Source organism: Wyeomyia smithii, chromosome 3 (assembly GCF_029784165.1).
Source record: "Wyeomyia smithii strain HCP4-BCI-WySm-NY-G18 chromosome 3, ASM2978416v1, whole genome shotgun sequence".
Taxonomy (NCBI): domain Eukaryota; kingdom Metazoa; phylum Arthropoda; class Insecta; order Diptera; family Culicidae; genus Wyeomyia; species Wyeomyia smithii.
The window spans coordinates 210,188,539-210,208,335 of NC_073696.1; the positions used below are offsets into that span (position 1 = coordinate 210,188,539).

The following is a 19,797-nucleotide window of genomic DNA, read 5'->3' on the forward strand; positions in this document are numbered from 1 at the left end:
CAACTCGGAGGGACTGCTGCCAGCCGTTTGCTAGTACTCATAGTCTACTACACGGCGGCGCGGTGGAGAGACTTGCATCGCGATAATTTCTTCTTCCTTTCGGGTGCGACCCCCGTCCGCCTCCACTCCAGAGCAGGGCCGACTTCACTGCCCGGCAAATGCATTTGATTTGCACCGCATTGATTGCGGGTAGTTTTCGCGTGGTTTTGGCGCGCTTCTCGCATTCGAGCAGTTTTCCACCGACGCGCACGCCGGAGCGAGAGGGCCTGAGAATGCACCTTAGTGGCCAGCACTTTTCGGTATAAAAGTAATGGCATTCTCTAAGCATGGTATCAAATCAGTCGTTGGAATCCCTCAGTGCAGCAGTGCATCTAAGCTTTAGTTTCTTGTTCTACACAGTGCCGCTTGCAGTTTCAACGAGAAAATGAAATCCTTCGTAAGTGAAAATTGTTTCAGATATTCTGCGTTCGAGATTACAATAGTGTGTACCAAAATTGGAATATAAAATATAGTCAGATTGTGTAATTTCATGCGGACAAGTGGTGTAAGGTTTAGAAACGTTAAGTGAACGAAACGCATTTGAATTCTAAAGAAAAAAATCTGTATAAAAAAGTGGATTCTAAAAAACAACATTAGAAAAAAAAATTTGTTTGTAAATTATCACAACTTTAATACGCCTGTAGTCATGTCAAATTTTAGATTCAAAAAAATTAAATTGTGAACACCATGCAGTATTTAAACAATACCAGCTATTTTCTGGCTATTATAAAAGAGTGATTACCTAAGTGGCTATGTTCTCATGTAGAGCTTTGGATTCTAGTGAATTATTTTCTTTTTGGTATAAAGCTTAATATAGTTAATAATTTACTCGAACAAAAGTTATTTCTATGTGTAAAGATATTTGTTACGTGTTACTAATATTCACGCTATAAACATAATTATTTGATGTTTTGATGTTTAAAAAAGATTCCAAGCATATTTTTTCCGTTTCCGTCGTTTTTTTTATGGTATTGAACTTCTAGATTAAATTTCGTTTAGATCAGATTCGTTACCAATTTTTGGCGCCTAAATTTAACAATACGACCGTGAAATTTTTTATTGCTTTTGTACTCACTAGAGAAATTTCCTGCCAACTCGCTTTTGAGATCAGCAGTTTCGCTGCGGAATCCAACGAATAATGAAATTTTGTGAATTCCCAATCAAACCAATTTTTTTAAGCGAAGCCACCTTTTTTTTGTTGGAAATTATAATATAAAAAAACGAAAAGACTTTCGAAAATTTATTATCAACCTCAAATTTATTAAAATGAAATTCAGGCTCAAGATTGAGGAAAGCGTTTAAGTAAACTGAAAAGTCTTTTCGCATATAAGCTATTTCAGAACTTGAACAATTTTAAGAGAGATGGTTATATATTTTCAAATATCTTTTAAGGAAAAGAAATAAATGAAGAATACAGTATAAATATATTTAAAAAAGCATGTTTATTATCATTTGAATAGATTCTTTTTAATAATAATTCAAGTAAATTAAACGTTTCTGTTTACTTTCAAATGTTTTATTTGGTAGAATTATCTTCACTAGATAAATTTTTTAGTGGCAGCTTTTACTGTTACCGATTTGAACTGAGAGCATTTAATCCCGAGAAAATGAACTAAGCTTTTACAGCTTATACCCGTAGTTTATGTTTTTCTCCATATGATTTTGGGTTACATAAATAGACTTCCCCAAAAAATACAGATGAATTTTTAAGAGTTATCTGATTCAATTCAATATCTGTTAGCCTGCTTATGTGAGACCAGATTAAAATAAAGTTTCTGTAATTGGTCCAGCAATAAAATTTTTCGTACGGAAGAGTACCTATGGTATGGAATATTTTCTGCAAATACTCCTCATTAGCTTAAATTGTGAGGAGCAGCAGTCACTTTCGTATCTTTGGTCGTAATAAAAATAGTAACTTTCTTCATAATATGTCATTTCAAGGAATAACATTTTTAAAATTTGTTTCTGAAAATTAATTTTTAAATCACCACGAAATGATAAAATTTCCAATGTGCACAAACCGTCTTCAGGTGTTTTAAAAATAATTCGAAATAGAAAAAAAAAAAACAAAATAATGAAAATCCGTTTCATCAGTACCAGTAGCGAATGATTGTGTTCTATTGTATCAAGTCTGCTTACATAAAAAATTTTACTTGATCCATTGAATAGTTTTACGCACATAACAGTTTAAAATTTTGGTTTTTTTCAACTCACTCATTTAGCAACAAACACATTCAGAGAGAAATGAAAGTATGTAAATGTGAGCGTTCTCTCTCTCTCTTTCTGTCCTCCTTATGCCACTATTTTTTGTTTTGTTTATGCATGCTTAGTTCTGTTTAAAATGGCGTCGAAACAAGGAGCTTTATGCTAGCGCATTGCATAGTTCTAACTGAACTGCACAATCACTTTGGCAAAAAGGTCACAGTAAACCATTTTGAAGCGAAAATCTTTCGGTTTCAACTATGTATAATTCCCTGCAAATCTCAACCATAATTCGCTAAATTATGGTTCAAGCCCAGTAGTTTAGCCATCAATCAAGATGTGTAGCTAAACGATTGTTTGGAGAGAATTTTGTTTCCATTTCTTCACAAACAACATAACGAATGAAGGTATGTGTTTTGGCAAGGTAAAGTATCATCACACGGCAATAAGCACAAACAGTCTTGAACAACCATTCGACTCCGTTTGTAAATAATATACGCAACCCAACGAATCTGCCTCAGTGTCGTTCTTCGAAAATTTCTTTGGAATTTCAATTCCTTGGTATACAAAAAACTAGAGAGCAATGAACTACAAACAGTTGATTGGTAGAATCAAGATATGCATTCAAAAAGTCAACGTGGCCGCACATCGATTTTGTTTCGGCATCATAGAAAGCTTCGTCAAAAAGCCAGTTACGGACCTTTCTCAAATTTTCATTATTTTTTTTAGTTGATACTGAATGTATCTTCATGAGAAATAAATCGGTTTCAAGTACATATAGGTACCTTTTTTTGACATCAGTCGAAAAAAATCCAAAATTTTATTTGTTTACCCATTACACGATGCATGAATTCAACAACAAAGGATCTTCACTGCTCCTCCTAAACACTGACAAAGTCTATTTTGTTTCGTTCTAGATCGCACTTTTCGTGATCCTCGCCGCTGCTGCCGTCTTTGGCGCTGAGGAATCCAAAACGACTGAGAAGCGTGGAATCTACGGTGGTCTTGGTTACGGCTATGGTGGCTATGGAGGCTACGGTTTAGGCGGTGGCTACTACGGTGGTCTAGGTGGATATCATGGTTTGTCCGGATACCACGGTGGATACTACGGCGGATATCCCCGTAAGAATGACGTGCACAAGTATCTGTTCGGGGGCAATGTTGTATAATGTGGTTTCATATTTCTCTCAATAGTCGGAGGCTATGGCGGACATGGCGGATACTACGGAGGTTTCGGAGGACACGGAGGATACGGAGGATACCCCTATGGCTTCGGATACGGACTACACTAAGGCGTACCTGCGGCGAGGCTTTCAAATTAAGGCTGTTCCTTATCTCCCACCCATTTTACTATGAGGCGAAGACTTTCAAAAATCAAACGAGAAATGTGTGTTTAGTTTTGACCACGATTTACTACTACTACTACTTTGGACGATACGATTTACTGCTACTTTTTTATTTAATGTACTATATACTCAACCGAAACGGTACACTGTCAGTGTTCAAGAGTTTCGAAATTGCTGTGTAACGAACTTCAGACGATTCAACTCTTTCTTCATCTTACCATTATTTTTTAGAGAATAGATTTTGTACAGTACAATAAATTTTTACAAAAAAAAGTCGTTGATTTATTCTAACTCTCAACTCGTTTGCCTTAACTTTTACGAATTGTTTCTTACGTGTCTGGAAACAGTACGTGAATTGCATTAAGTACTTGAAATTGAATAATCGATAAAGGTCATGCTCATAACCTTACTAACAAACCACACACCAAAGTCATGCTTTTCAAGGTTAATTTGCTTATTTCTATTTTCATTTTTTTTAGATTTCTCTGGAAAAGCGACAAAATAAGAACTTCAGTGATTTTGTCGAATTTTCTGAAGTTCTTGTAACAAACTGACAGTTCAATTTCTGAGCGCTCATCATATTTAGGTGAGTTTCGATATTAATTCACAAGTATTCCGGTACTCCCCTTATTCGGAGAGGGGTCGCATTCAACTTTATCCATGGGCGCAACTAAGGAAAATTTCTAGGGGGGGGGGGGGGCTAGCTTTCATGTATGTCTTAAAAAAAAAAAAAGAGTTCGAATATGTCAATTTAATGACGCTTAAAATAGTATCGTAAAAGCAGAAAAAATCACTTCGGGATAGAATTTCCGAAGAAGTACTGAATATCTTGAACACATCGTCAACGCCAAGCTCTTTCAGCAACAATGATTCGATATTGAGGAGAGCTAGATTTGGTAAACGGCTGGGCAGTGCTTTTTAACAGTTCACTCGTACTAGTTAGAATAAAATAGACCCCAGTGTGGTTCAAGGCATAATGCCCTATTTCTACATCCACGTGGTACCGACTAGGATACGAGCAACCAAGGAAAACCGGAGGGGTAGTTGTTTTCCTTAGAGAGCAGCTTGTCGGCGCGTCTACCCTACAGGCTAGGGGCGGCTCAAACAGCGACTGATCCGGACCGGACGGTTGAACTATGAAATGCGGTGTCTCGCCAGCTACATCCATGGCGGCAGCTCCGTCGCGAAACTAGGCATCGCAGCCCTAGTAAGGCAGCAGACTAAAATAAACATACTACGGAGAATCAAGAATTCAAAACGAACCGGAACAATCGGCAATGACCCAGCCGACGAAATAAGGACGACGATTAGAAGCTCAGTACATGTACAGTAGATCGCTTAACGACCCGGATGTCGACCGGATTCTGCTGGATCAGCTAGAACCCCGCCACTTCGACATCGTTGCGCTCCAGGAGCTTTGCCTGAAAGGAGAGAAGGTACGGTGGATTTGTGGCCGCAAGGCACAGTACCACTAAAGCGACAGGCAATCAGCGACAGGTTGTGTTTGTTGAGAATTAAAGGCCGGTTCTACAACTACACTATTCCCAATGTGCACTGCCCTCACGAAGGAAGACCTGATGCAGGCAAAAAAGCGTTCTACGCACAGCTGGAGAAACTCTACGATAGCTGCTCGCGTAGAGATATCAAGATCGTCGTTGGGGACATGAACGGAAGGATAGACTTATTTAAGCCGGTTATCGGCCCGCACAGCCTGCTATGCACCAACTTCGCAGCTTCCTGCGGATCAGCAGTCCAAAGTCCCTTCTTTCCTCGACCAACGTACAGCAAAACAAATTGACCACGTTCTCAACGACGGCCCGTTCATCTCAGACATTACAAACGTACGCACCAATCACGGTGATGATCGGACATGACCACTTCGATACAAAAAACTACAAAACCCTGATAACCGGTAGTCCTCTACGGAAGTTTTTTGATATTTTCGAACAGAAGGTGCCTATCGGCGAACAGAAGGTGACTATCTACGGTGGAGCACAAGCGGACGACGGATAATGGCTACAGCGCATGAACCATGAGCTACAAGCGCTGCTTGGAGAGAACCCCATTGCACACCTGGCGAAAGACAATAGGTTGTGGTGAGCCGGTCACATCGTAAGAATGCCGGACGACAACCATGTGAAATTACTTCTCTTCAGCAACCCTACCGGCACAAGAAATTAAGGGGCGCAGCGTGCATGATGGCTCGACCAGTTCGAAAGAGACTTGCGAGTTATGAGACGTCTGGGGAACTGGTGAAACACAGCCCAAAACCGAAAAAACTGTCGACTTCTTGATACAGCACGAGTTACTACAGCTCTCGTCTGACTGGTAAGGTGAGTAAGAGAGCAAGGGTTTAGAATCGATCCTGGGTGCAGAACTAGTTCTTAGCCAATGAAAGACGACATCTCAATTTGTGTTGATTTTGATGCTCTGATAAGTAGTATGGAATGTATATATATATTGAATACAATCATTCTCTGGGAAATTCTAGGGGGGGCTTCAGCCCCCCCTAGTTCCCTTGTAGTTGCGCCCGTGACTTTATCGAAGACGCGATGATTCTGTCTCCTACCTGAAGCGAGATTTTCATGTTTTGACCGGTCCTGGCCAAAAATGCGACCCGTTCCTTGCAAAAGGGAGAGGATCATGTAAAGACAAATTGTTATTGTATCTTTGAGTATCGCTTACACTCTTGATATTCTATCGAACAGATTTCAAATAAGTTAATATATTATCGAGATAAATCTATTTCAGTATTGTAGGAGAATTTGGATAAAATTGACATGTTGCTGACATTTTACGTGGATCAAACACCTACCAATCGATTTCTAAGACTTTTTTACTAAAAATAAGACATAATCACTAGAGGTGGGGAAAATGGTTCACTATAGTGAACGGATCAGAGCGGTTCCGCTCACCAAGATGAACTAGTTCTTTTTAACAGCTCACTCGCTCTTTTCGTTCCTACCTATTTTTTGGTTTTTATCAGTGTAGCTAATTATCAGACACCGCAAGCGAGAGCCAGGTGAAAGCTTTACACCCGATTTGCCACCCGATTTGGAACGAAAAGAACGAAAGAACTGATTCACTGATCTGGCAATCGTTCGCAGGCTGATCAAAAGATTCAGTTCTTTGAAAGAACGAAATCTTTCGCTCTCAGAAGAACTGGTTCTTCCGATGGCTCTTTTGTTCAGCTCGAAGGCAATCCGCTCGCGATCAGAAGATTTCGATCTTTTAAAGAACTGATTTTCTGATCAGCTCGCGAGCGGATTGTCTGCATAGATTCGAAAGATCAGTGAACCAGTTCTTTCGGTCTTTTCGTTCCACTTTTCGTTTGCGTCCCGGCTTTAGCCAGCCCGTGTGTTGTGTGTGAACTGTGACAAGTAGATTTTATTTTTTATTCCCGCGGCTGGTGGATGGTTATGCATAGGAAAGCAGGCAGCCGGCGGCAGCTATTTTCTGGGAGTTCTATTGCAGTGTCGCACGCCGCTTTGCGCTTGGGGTGTAAAACATTCATATGACTCTCGCTTGCGGTGTCTGATCAACAAAATCAGCTTCAGCTTTTTGCTTGAAGTAAGGGGTGAGTTACCGCTTTTTAAAAAAGAGCGATAGATCACTCACTCACTTTGAAGAACCAGCGGACCAACGTGAGCGGATTGCCCACCTCTAAAATCACTATCACTTTTAGACATAACCATGAATGTTCCTACATACTCGATATTATTTCGCTTTGTGAAATGTACTAAAATAATGCCGTTTCGCAGAATTACCGTTTTGAGCTCATTTTTTGTCCGATTTGAAATGCTAATAATGTGGACAAACTTTTAGAATTTTGATAGTTCGCTTCAAAACATGATGGCGTCAAAAAACATCGAAAATTTCCGATTTCTTATAAATTCAACATGACGCCACTGTTGCCCCTTAAGGTGAAATGTGTTCAAACTCGGGGGAATTTGTTTTTGCGTCAAAATACATGAGAAAATCATACATAGAATCCAAGGTAAAAAAATTGTTGCACTGTGTAATTTATCAAACCCCGTCAAAAGTATAGTTTGCTTTTCTTTGTTCGAAGACAGTCTGTAAGGTGCCGAGCCTTCCTTACGCTTCTTCTTGACACAACCTTTTTTAACAGCCGTCACACGACATCCATCATAGGCAAATAAAAAAAGAGAGGGAGAATGTCTCCGGTGGATTCAATTACCGATTACCGAAACGCGCTGTTTGTGTAGTGCGGACACGAACGTCTGTATAAAAAACAGCTTCTTCTCTTTTCTAGATTCGCAATCCCGAAGACATCCTCCAAATAATGCCGAATCGACACACTGAGTACATTTTTCGTTTCGTTTTGTGATGCTCTGTTGCCAATACGTTTTCAATATGACTATCGGACTGGCAACGCGGATAGGTATCACGTACAAACAGCAACAAAAAATATCCCCGGAAGACAGTAAAAAAAGACTGCACCATTGGAATGACTGGTTATGACATTTTGATGTTGCGGCATTTTGAACGCGTTTGACGTTTGAACTTTTTGACATTTCAACATTTTGACGTTATGACCAAGGATGGAAAAAGTCGCATCGCACAACAATCATTCGAGATCCGCCGTGATGATTTCAAGCATCATGCTACATTTTCCGTAAGCAATGGCGATACTTACTTCGGTAAGCAAATGAAGGGTGTTAAGGTTAATAATTGATCAACTTCAACTTGCCGTATTATTTTAATCGTGTATCAAAAAACCTGAAATTCCTCATTATGTTTGATTATGACATTTGCCCTTCAGTTGTAAAAATGACGTCGAAACAAAAGAAGCAACTCTTGAAAATTTTGCCCACGCATCGCGAAAATCCGAACACGTCAAGTTGGCAAAATTGATGAATGTGGCCAAATCAACTGTCACCAACTCAATGAAAATGTTTGAAGAACGTTTGTCGACTGCCAGAAAGATAGGATCGGGGGAAATCGGCATCCAAAAACCGCCAGAAGGACGAAAAGAGCGGCCAGCAGTTTCGAGCAGAATCCAAACTGGGAGTGTCATCTACAACTCGAGCTAAAAAACGAGCCGGGCTATCGACTCACAAAAAGGTGGTGACTCTTAATCGACCTATAGCAAAACAAGTTGATCAGACAACGATCGCGAAAGTTGTACGAGGAAGACGCTGATGAAGTTTGATTGCGTTGTACAGGATGATGCAACTTACATCAAGGCAGACCTTAAACAACTTCCTTGGCAGGACTATTATACGGCAACTGGTAGAGGAAAAGTGGCAGAGATTTTCAAACGCATTAAGCTGTCGAAGTTTGCAAAGATGTATCTCGCACGACAGGCCACAGCAACTAGTTTATAATGTTTGCGGTAAAAAAATGATCGAAAATTGCCAATTTTTTATGGGGTAAGGTAAACCCATGAAAAATCGGCAATCGGCACGCACTGACGAAAGTACCCATATAGCATCAATCATAGCAACCCATGAGTCTGCTGCCGTTGTACGAATACGTGCAACTAGAAGCAGAAAAGAGTGCCTTGAGGCTGAAAAGAACAAAAACTATCTTGTCAGGTGATCTTGTGGGTCACCTGACTATACTGGACTTTTTCAAAAGAGGGCCAGTGATGAGTATGAATGGAGACTGGATGGCACCCCAGGATAACCATGATATTCCCTACAAGGTATGCGAAACTAGAGCGGGGGCCTAGTGTGGTTGGTAACGTCTCCGTCAACCACGCTCGACGCCTGGGTTCGAATCCCACCGCCGACATAGGTGTCGATGGTTGTGAGGTGGCGTGATCCACTCACAACCAACCCAACTGGTCTAGATTCAATTCTAGCCGACACCGGGAGATTTTCTGAGGCGAAAAATCTCTGGGATCACGCCTTACATCGCATGAGGAAGTAAAGCCGTTGGCGCCGGTCCGTTAATAAACGGGTCGTGAGTTAGGGTCCTGGGTGTGAGTCGCCTCCCTGGGCGTCGGTGATTGGCCACAACAGTGGCGGAACTAGACCGACGGAAAATAAACGAGAATAAAAAAAAAAAAAAGGTATGCGAAACGTCGCGTACAGACTGGGAAGTCGGAGTTCCTGATGTCCGTCCCGGTTCAACGATATTTTTCACAGATGGCTCAAAAATAGGTACCAAAACTGGTGCAGGAATCTTCGGCCCTGGAATTAATATTTCAGTGGCAATGGGACACTGGCCAACAGTGTTTCAAGCAGAGATTTTTGCAATCCTTGAATGTGCGAATGTGTGTCTGACTAGGAAATACAAACATGCAAATATTTGTATTTTCTCTGACAGTCAAGCAGCACTGAAAGCACTTGATGCTTATAAACGTACATCCAAGATTGTCTGGGAATGTATTCTCACATTGCGACAGCTATATCAAACAAACTCAGTAAATTTTTATTGGGTTCCAGGACATTGTGGCATTGGTGGGAATGAAAAGGCAGACGAACTTGCAAAACAAGGATCTAACTCACAGTTTATCGGCCCAGAATCTTTCTGCAGTATATCAAACTGTGCAGTGAAAATGGAGCTTAAACGCTGGGAGGAATAAAAGGTGATAACCAATTGGTTGGATGTCAAAAAGTGTTCCAAATCTAAAAGATTTATCATACCCAACGAGAATCATTCGAAAAAGCTCCTAGACCTCAACAAAAGAGCTCTTTGTACATACGTCGGCCTAGTAACGGGGCACTGTCCGAGTAGATATCATTTAAAGAACATTGGCCGGGTTCAGGATGATATCTGTCGCTTTTGTAATATGGAAAGCGAGACATCGGAACATCTGCTGTGCAATTGTGGTGCATTATTTAAACGCAGATCAAGGTTTCCTGGCAGTGGCTGTTTACAGCCCAAAGAGATATATTATATATTACAAAAGTTCACATCAATGGACAACGTAATTCTAACTCCATAACAAAAAATAAACCCATGAGTCAGTAGGAACAATTTGACACCTCTATCAGTCGAAATCTAACCGTAATGTCGGAAACAGTGAAGCTACTCCGTTCAGAAGTAGTGCGCGTTCAAAGAACGGTACTCCGCTGCGTCGAAACGGACATCGTGCGGCACTTGTGGACGTCGGATACGCCCGTTTTGGCATCTACAACATCTTGGCATTATAGGACAACAATCAGAGCATCGACAGTAAGCTTGGTTCCGGAGGGCCCACGACCCTAAGCGACAAGAAGCTACAAAGGATGCTGATGAAAAAGACCGAGAGAAAAGTGGCAACACCACTGCGTGCTCTTGGCCTGGAGGTCGGAGCAACAGGCCAAACAGTGAAAAATTATCTGGCGAACATGAACATACATGTCAGAAAGTGTCCCGTGCGCTGGTCTAGGAGCTGCAGGTAATGACACAGCGGCAGCGACTGAATAAATTGGTGAAGTCGATTTTCCCGGCGAATCGCGACGTGGTGGTGATGATGGACGATAAAACCTATCTCACCCTGGATGGCAACGACTGGCAGGGCACTTCGTATTTTACTTCCCCTACGAAGGAAGTAAGCTCCGAAGTAAAGTTCATTCACACACAAAGTTTCCCAAGAAGGTGCTGCTGTGGCTGACAATCAACAGAAATAGAACGTCAAAGCCGCTCTTCGCAAATGGCTCGCTAGAAGTTGCTTCGTTTGTCAAGAAATACCAAAAGGGCGGTTTTCTGGCCTGATATTGCAGGATATAGAGCGGCTGAATATCAATGTGATACCCAAGTCGGTGAACCCGCTCAACGTCCCCTAGCTGCGTCCCATCGGGAATTTCTGAGCAAACCTGAAGCGTAAGATCTACTACTACAATTTTGTCGCGAAAACTGAGGAGCATTTGATAAAAAACCAAAATTATTGCACCTAGTGATGCAGAAATCTTTGTTATACTTACTATTATTATATACTTAAAAATTATTTAGGCAATCGAACGTGCGGAAACAGTAATATCATTGTTATCAATGATGCAGACTAGAAGTATATTAATTCAATGCAGTTTTTATTTTTTATTTCCCCATAATCCAGGTTTGAATACCACAAAGGTTTGATTTTCAGAAATCGAGAATTATGAGTCAGCATCGAAAATTTTCTACAAATTTCAGCAAATTTTTACAAATCTGCTCTCAAGCAATTATAGTTCAGAATTATACAGGAATGCATTGAAGGCTTTGTTATTATATAAACGTTGCTTGAATCATATTTCATTGAAATTCATATAGCTATTCCAAATGCATTATCTAAAATGGAAGTTTTTCGCGGCATTTAAGGCTTTTCATAGTGTAGTCGATAATATCTTTTTGGAGGCCGAGGCTGTATGGTAAAAACCGGAACAATGACTTTATAAAACTTGCTGCGATTACGAAAAGTGGGATAACATGGATACTCTGTTTGCATTGTGTCTCAAATTAGAAAGCAATATTTATATCTTACATAAGCATAGTGTATCATATCATACATCTTTGGTGAACCTTTTCAAAATATCTGCATCGCTGATTGTGTTACATTTGCACGCTGGGCTAAGTTCCAGAGAAACGATTTTCGGTTAAAAATTTTCTAATTCTATGTAAACCCTGACACCTCCCCCCCTCGCCCGGACATTCGAGGGTCAAAAGATCATAAGTTTGAGAGCTTTTAAGGCACCCCCTAAACACCCTAAACCCCTGGACGGGTCAGTTTTTGGGCCAATAAACAAAATGTACATGGTCGGTTTTTGAAATTCGATGATGAAATTTCCTCCATCATTGTCACCCGAACCTACACGCATGCTTTCGTTCGCCATGGCAAAGGTTCCGGTGATCTGCCGGGAGGCCTCTCGCAAGGGCTTAGAGTTTTTTGCAAGTAAGCTTATATTATTACCGTCCATGGAAAATTTATCTAACTAATTTATCTGTCTTAGTTTTTTTATCACCATATGAAAAAATTCCTTTTTTTCAACGCAAACGATAAATTTCCATCTACATTCCACGTGGAGAGTTTTTAGGGGCGAGGGTTGTAAAATGTGTACGGTCCGTGCAAAATTTTCAGAACATGTAAGGCGGTTGTCCACTGAGGAGGGCGGTTAAAATCATCAAAAATCTGTCCACATGGCATGTAGATGGCCCCTTAACTGACAAAAACATGTTCACGAATGCTAAAAATTTTGGTTTTAATTTAAGGTCATATTTTGTCGAGCTTCGAGCTTCGCAGCCGCAAGGTTACAGAGTCCGCTTTGATAAGCGAATGGTGATAGGTTCGAATCTTAGTAGAACCAAACCATTCGTTCGCAAAAAGGACTTTAAGTATGGGTTTATTCTCAGGCTCTTCCACACAAAATCTTCTCTCCAGATTTAATAACCTTTCGTCTAAAGCTTCGATAATATCATAGACTATAGCACGTTATATGCTTTTAGAGTGATAGCTTGCAGGAGGATATGATAGAATCGATAGGGAAGAAAGTTGGTTACTAAATCTGAATGAGAAGACAAAAAGTACTATAACTTCCCTCCAGACTTAATAACCACTGATCTAAAGTTTCAAAAATATCATAGACTATAGCAAGTTATATGCTTTTAGAGTGATAGCCTGCAGGAGGATATGATAAGGTCGATAAGGAAGGTAGTAGGTTACTAAGTCTGAAGGAGAAGACAAAAAGCACTATAACACGGAGCAGGTTACTTCTCAATGAGTAGCACTGCAAAATGGTTAAAAAAAAACAACAGCAAAAAACGTCCGGACAATGCCACAATAGATCAAACAACTACTGGTCGCAGTGGGGTCCACACAAAAAAAAAGGTCATATTTTTCGGAACAATAGATTTATTTCTCGATCTAGAATTAAAACAAAAAAAAAAACAGTTTGCTACATGATAAAGATGATCTTTATAACAACTGCCAGTTTAAACTGCTGCTCATCTTTATGTATTTAAATCATCATATCGTCTTAATCTAAAGAACAAAAATGATCAATTACAATTTGTGTTAATTAAACTTAAAAACAGATGAAGATTGTCTAAATGTAAATACTTTTAAGAGAATATATTTCAAAAAAAAAAATTGACACTTTACAATAAGTTGCCGTTATAAGCAGATGAACGCTTCAAATATGAAGCTTGAATCACGCTGCATTGGAATTAAATGCAAATCTTATAAACAGCAGTTTGTCTAAGCTGCCGGCGTAGCATTGATTAATTCGCCGGACAGCACTGCAAAAAGCTTACCTAGGTATCTATACATACTGCTAGCGAAGTATTATTTCCACATGTTCAACATTGCTTACAACCGCGGTGCTTTAATTAATATCCATTATTTTTGTTATTATGTATGCTGATTGAACGGTCAATAAAATATTATCGACACAACGCGAATCAACAAACTCGTTACACAAATGCTTTCTTCGTTACCCATGTTTTCTAGTGACACGTACGATTATGAAACAATCAAAAATCCGCTAGGCCAAAAAAAATTATGACTGGAATAGCCAAAACACTATAATGAAACCAGCGGCAGCCAGGAATGGTGAATGAGTTCCGTTTCGAACAGGGTGTGATCGATCAAAATAGTTTCATAAAGTAACATTAATAAACAGTAAGTAAAGCCTAGCGAACAGGTTTGTCAAATATACCTACAATTTCTGCTTCGTATAGTGAAATAAAAATCAGATGATAAAAGAGTGAAATGCGACAATATGAATCGCGATTGATTCAAAAAAAAAAAAGGTTCGTTGCTCCGTATCAGTTGAGGTCTTTCGTTCGCTTGGGTAGAATTGAAACACAAATTGAGGAATGAATATTTCTAATTGTTTTCTTCTCTATTTAAACACAGAAAGTATGGCAATTGGACCCGGCCAATCCTTGTAGGATAAGTCACCGTTTTCTTACTTCTTTTGATATCCGTTGTGGGTAATATCGACATCGTAGCTGGAAGGTCCGCTGTACCGGCCGTGATTTGAAGCTACGTCGTACGGCTGTCCGTTGAATGCACCGTTTCCATCCTCCTGCTGACTGTGATGATGAAAGGATGCTGAAAAATATAATTCGGGCTAGAAAAGATGTTTAGCCTACAGTGAAACTAACTCAATACCTTGTTCTAGATCAAGCAACGTCTGCTGCTGTTGCTGCTGGCTGTCCTGATGAACGATTGTCGCGGGTGTGCTGCTTATGTATATCTGACCCTGAGATCCAGGCAAATTGTATGGAGGTAGTAAGTTGATTGATGGTTTGTAAGCCGTCGTTGTGCTTGGGGCCGGTGTCGGGTGGTGTAGAACCACCGGACGCCACGGTTGTTGAGCGGTTTGAGGCACCGTGGCGGTCGATACTGCAGGCGTACTGACTGTCGGTCCCGCAATAGGAACCCCCACGAAGGTGGGTGAAACATTTGATACGGCGACTTGAGGGTTGTATATTCCTGCCGGAAGCACTCCCGTTGCGATCACATTTGGATAACCAGTGTAGAGCGGTTTTTGGATGAAAAGTGGTACTTTGGGCTTTTCTGGTACGGGAACTGCTACAGGAATAATCGGCTTTTGAGGGTAGGTGGCAAAGAAGGATGTTTGCTGCGTGTTTCCAATTGGAATGTATGTGGGAGTGTGAACATCAGGAATCTGTTGTGTGGCTGGATATGCAGGAATCAACGGTGTTGCTGGTGCTACCGGAGCTACTGGGGCTGCTGGTGCCAGTGCTGCGAAATTTGTGACCGGCCGTAAAACTGTTGACGGAACTCCAAGCGGTGGCAAATATTGTGGTGTATACACTGGTATTCTCGGGAAATTTCTTTGATATGATGCCACCGTTGCTCCACCGGGAAACAGCGCATATCCCGGCGATAGCGCACCACTATATCCTTTGTAAAATCCTGGAAATTTAGCATATGGACTGGAATGGTACGGTCTGTATGCACCGGCTCCTATTGCTATACTATAACCCGGTAATCCATGATACAATCCTCGTTTCTTCTTCAATGCAGATATGCTAATTACTACACAACATAGCACTAAGCACACTTGTAGACACTTATTAATTCTCATGATTTGAAGTCTTGTTTTTTTTCCGAATCACCAGTAAACAACACAGTCCTGTTACAGTTCGAAAACGGATTCCAAATATTTGCCCGACCGGATACCAACGCAACACTGAACTACTTGTTAAAACATGAAGTCATATTTATAACACACCAGTTGATATTATTTTCATTTTTTTTTTCAATACCTTCTTTAGCGACCGTAATTTCGACTCCAAGTGTGATAATATGTATTAATAAAGTCACATATATCGATCCCTACCTCAGCTACTACGAGCAACCACAAACTAAACCGTCCGACCGGCGAGGTTTTCGGGAGTGGATAGGCGATATGCCATCTTCAAACCTAGTCGACCTAGCCGCAGGAAGGTGTGGGTTCCCGAACGAAATGAAAAGTGTGTGTCGAGCGTTTAGTATTCCAGAGTTGTACACGCGATGTGTGCTTTCGGTTTTCACTGTACTCTTACTGTTCGTGCTTCGGAAGCATAAACTTTTCCTTGCCCGAAAATGTTTACAATATAAGTCGGCGGTTGAGTCAGTAAAGTTCGCGGCTTTCGATACATAAACTTACTATATAGTCGCAATTTATCGATCGGAATAAATGTGAGGTAATGCAGTGGCGCAGAAAGGGCCCACTCAGATTCCCAATTAAGGACCATCGAATGACGCGTGATGCATTTCGATGGCATAACATTGTAACGCCGTGCGTTAGGGAAGGAATGCCATATAAGTTTGCTGCATTTCCTGACACAATACTTGTCCAATTTGCACTCACATTTGTTTATGTTGCAGCGCGCTCCACCACTATCCAATCGGTATTGAATTTAACAAACTGCTTATCAGTTTTCTTCGTTATTAATGACATCTGGATTTAGTTTACCATTGTACCTTCCAATTACATAAATAACGTACTTTCAATTTTTCAGCATTATTACAGTCAAAAAGTCGCCAAAATTTCATTTTTAGATGTCATAAATAAGAACAAGTGCCACATGCATACCTCTGGCTGACGCCAATGTTAATTCGCACACGGCGTATGCGCTTAATACGATCACAAGCAGGTGATGTGCTACGCATACCGCACACCTCACCGGTAATGTACTTCAATTGAGATAAATTTGGAGTATTCTGGCGCTCGAAGCAATTTAAACGTGCGTGACGATAGCACCCGACCATCGGCACGAAACGCAAAGCTGTCGAAGGCGTCAGGTCAGTTACGCGCAATCCAGTTTGTTTTATCTACAAGTACTAATATATACCACGTGCTGTATAAATGTGCTTTACTCACAAGTTTCTTTTGGTTTGTATTTTTTTTTTTTTTTTTCAATTGAATAAAAGTTGTTTTGAGCTTCTAATGATCTAAGGGCAGGTTTTATCACTATTTGTATTTACACCGGTTTACTGTGCGTACAGCTGAGAGAACATGAATAAATGTGGTGCAATTATGTTTGTGTTCTAGAGGAAAACATTTGATTCAGTTTTATTTTACACGATTACGAGTCATAAGCTATGATTATTTGTTATTGCCTTTCTCCTAGAAAGGTATAGTAATCACTGGAAAAACCAAAGGTATAAAAGTGTTCCAAAGGGTCGAATCTCGTATATCAATCGACTTAGTTTGACGAGCTGAGCTTTTTCTGTATGTGTGTGTGTGTGTATGTAACGCTCTCCCAATCTCACTCGATTTTCTCAGAGATGGCTGGACCGATCTTCATGAAATTAATTGCAAATGAGAGGTCTAGTTGCCTCATAAGACCCTATTGAATTTCATTACAATCGGATTTTTAGTTTAGAGGTTATGTTAAAAAATGTGAAAATCACGAAACATCATTATCTCAGAAACTACTCAACCGATTTTAACAAAATTGGTTTTAAATGAACGAGCTACTTAAAAAACCATTAACTTTTGAGTTTCATGAAGATTGAACGTGTGGTTCAAAAGCTAGTTAAAGAAACGTGTTCTGGAGAGTGTTTAATCTCACTCATGTTTCTCAGATATGGCTGAACCGATTTCCACAAAATCAGTGTCATTTGGAAGGTTTTATTGCCCCATAAGACCCTATCGATTGTTTTTGCAATCGGACTATTACTTTGCCTGTTATGTTTAAAAATGTGAAATCCAGCTATGAAAAGAAACATATTCCGAAGAATACATAAACTCACTCACTTTTCTCAGAGATGGCTGAACCGATTTCCACGAAATTAGTGTCAAATGAAAGGTCTAGCTGCCTCATAACACCCTGTTGAATTTCAATGTAATCGGTCTGTTACTTTGTCTGTAATGTATCAAAATATGAAAATCAGGAAACTTCATTATCTCAGAAAGTACACAACCGATTTTAACAATATTGGTATCGAATGAACGGGCTAGTTAAGGGGTAATTGACAAATTTTATAGTGATTAAACACGTGGTTCAAAAATTGTGAAAAGAAACATGTTACGGTGACTTTTCAAATTCACTCGTTTTCCCAAAAATGGCTGGACTATCAACAATCTTAGTGTCAAATGAAAAGTTTGGCTTTCCTATAGGTTCCCATTTTATAGACTGTTCCGAAAATTATAAATACATTTTCCTTCTTGAATAAAACAAAAAATACAGGATTTTTCGGGAAATTTTATTCTACAATATAGATAATAAGTGTTTTCTTTCCAGTTTCATTTCAAGTTGGGATTATTTTTCGTAGGATACGCGAGTTCTCTAACTTTTCTCTTAACACTACTCATAAGCTTTTGCACAGTGTGTTCTCCGACCATTTTTACCACTTTAGGCCAATCTTTTTTAAATTTTTCAACATTGTCCGCTGGTTTGACATATTTCCTCAGCTTTGCCTTGGTCAAAGCCCAAAAAGTTTCAATAGGGCGAATTTCAGGGCAGTTTGGAGGAGGATTCATCTCCTTTGGGACACATGTGACATTATTTGTTTTATACCACCCTAGTGCGTCCTTAGAGTAATGGCAGGAAGCAAGATCGGGCCAAAAGATTGGAGGATTGTTATGCTGCTTAACCATGGGTAACAACCTTTTCTGCAAACACTCTTTCACGTAAATTTTACCATTCATTGTATCATTCGTAATGAATGGACGAGATATTTTCCCACATTCACAAATGGCCTACCAAACCATTACCTTCTTGCCGAATTTTTCGGTGTAAATGGCTTTCACTGGTCCAGGGACATCCTTTCCCTTCGGTGATGTATAAAATTGCGGTCCTGGCAGAGTCTAATAGTCCAGTTTTATGTAGGTTTCGTCATCCATGATAACACACCCCATTTTTTTGGTCAGAACTTTGTCATACAGCTTCCGAGCTCTCGGTTTCACAGATTCAGCTTGTTTTGGATTTCGTTTTGGCTGCTTCTGCTTCCGACGGGTCTACAGACCCATTCTTCCCTTGGCACGCATAACGTTACGCGCCGAGGTTCCTAGCCTTCTCGCCACATCTCGTACTGATACTGAAGGATGCCGCTTGTAGTATTACCTTTTTGTCCATTGTGGGATCAACAGGCCCGGGTTTTCTACCACGTCTTGGGGCATCAGTAAATGTGCACTCTTCACAATACTTCCGAAATGCGGTTTGAACTGCTTCGACACTTATACCTTCTTCTCTGGCTAATTTTCTTATAGGAAGACCACTCACGGTGCCCCATTTGTGCACAATTCGCTTTCTTTGCTCGGGAGAAAGGCCACGAATTTTCAAAATTTCGCACTAAATGTTAGAAAAAATGACAGCATCTGTTTCTTTTGGATGTAAACAACATGACGCAGCCAAAGTTTGGTTGAATACTGCACGTTATTTGAAATGACGGTTGATCGTAAGTGTATTTATAATTATCGGAACGGTCTATATTTGACTATAATCGTATTTTTATTCCAACCGTAATGTATTAAATTATAAAAACAACGAAAGTCTATTATCTCGAAGATCACACGACTTATTTGAACATATCTAGTGTCATTTGAACGGGTTGTCTCTCAAACTCACAAGTACGAAATTTCATAGCAATTTGATATGTGGTTCAAAAGTTATGAAAAGAAACAAAATTCAAAGACTATTAAAAACTGTAACTGCTTTGATCAAAACATATGGCCTCAACAAAATTTAAATTTGGTATTGTGCTATTCGTACGTTCCCGGTATTGCTCGTGATTGAAGTGTACGAAATTCAAAGTCTTTTTGTTAATTTCGCTATTTCTCCAGCACGAATATTTTACTCCTAATTAATAATTTTTTTAACT

At 40.0% G+C, this 19,797-nt stretch overlaps 2 protein-coding genes across 2 annotated transcripts; one reads left to right on the plus strand and one right to left on the minus strand.

Moving 5' to 3' along the window:
* Positions 1-293: 293 nt before the first annotated feature.
* Positions 294-3,853, plus strand: LOC129729443 (uncharacterized). The gene is made up of 3 exons (XM_055688006.1): positions 294-436; positions 3,159-3,363; positions 3,436-3,853. Exons 1-3 carry the CDS (start codon positions 425-427, stop codon positions 3,531-3,533), a joined length of 315 nt encoding a protein of 104 aa, XP_055543981.1. The 5' UTR covers positions 294-424; the 3' UTR covers positions 3,534-3,853.
* Positions 3,854-14,165: 10,312 nt separating this feature from the next.
* Positions 14,166-15,794, minus strand: LOC129730802 (adhesive plaque matrix protein). The gene is made up of 2 exons (XM_055690377.1): positions 14,629-15,794; positions 14,166-14,568 (listed from the first exon to the last, which is right to left on the minus strand). Exons 1-2 carry the CDS (start codon positions 15,569-15,571, stop codon positions 14,423-14,425), a joined length of 1,089 nt encoding a protein of 362 aa, XP_055546352.1. The 5' UTR covers positions 15,572-15,794; the 3' UTR covers positions 14,166-14,422.
* Positions 15,795-19,797: the final 4,003 nt, after the last annotated feature.

What these genes read in the sequence shown, in the direction of transcription:
- LOC129729443 (XM_055688006.1), top strand. An exon ending in ATACTACGGCGGATATCCCC is followed by an intron (nt 3,364 to 3,435) that starts GTAAGAATGACG and finishes TTCTCTCAATAG; the next exon opens with TCGGAGGCTATGGCGGACAT.
- LOC129730802 (XM_055690377.1), bottom strand. Translation starts at nt 15,571, where the DNA reads ATGAGAATTAATAAGTGTCTACAAGTGTGCTTAGTGCTATGTTGTGTA. An exon ending in GTTGCTTGATCTAGAACAAG is followed by an intron (nt 14,569 to 14,628) that starts GTATTGAGTTAG and finishes TATATTTTTCAG; the next exon opens with CATCCTTTCATCATCACAGT.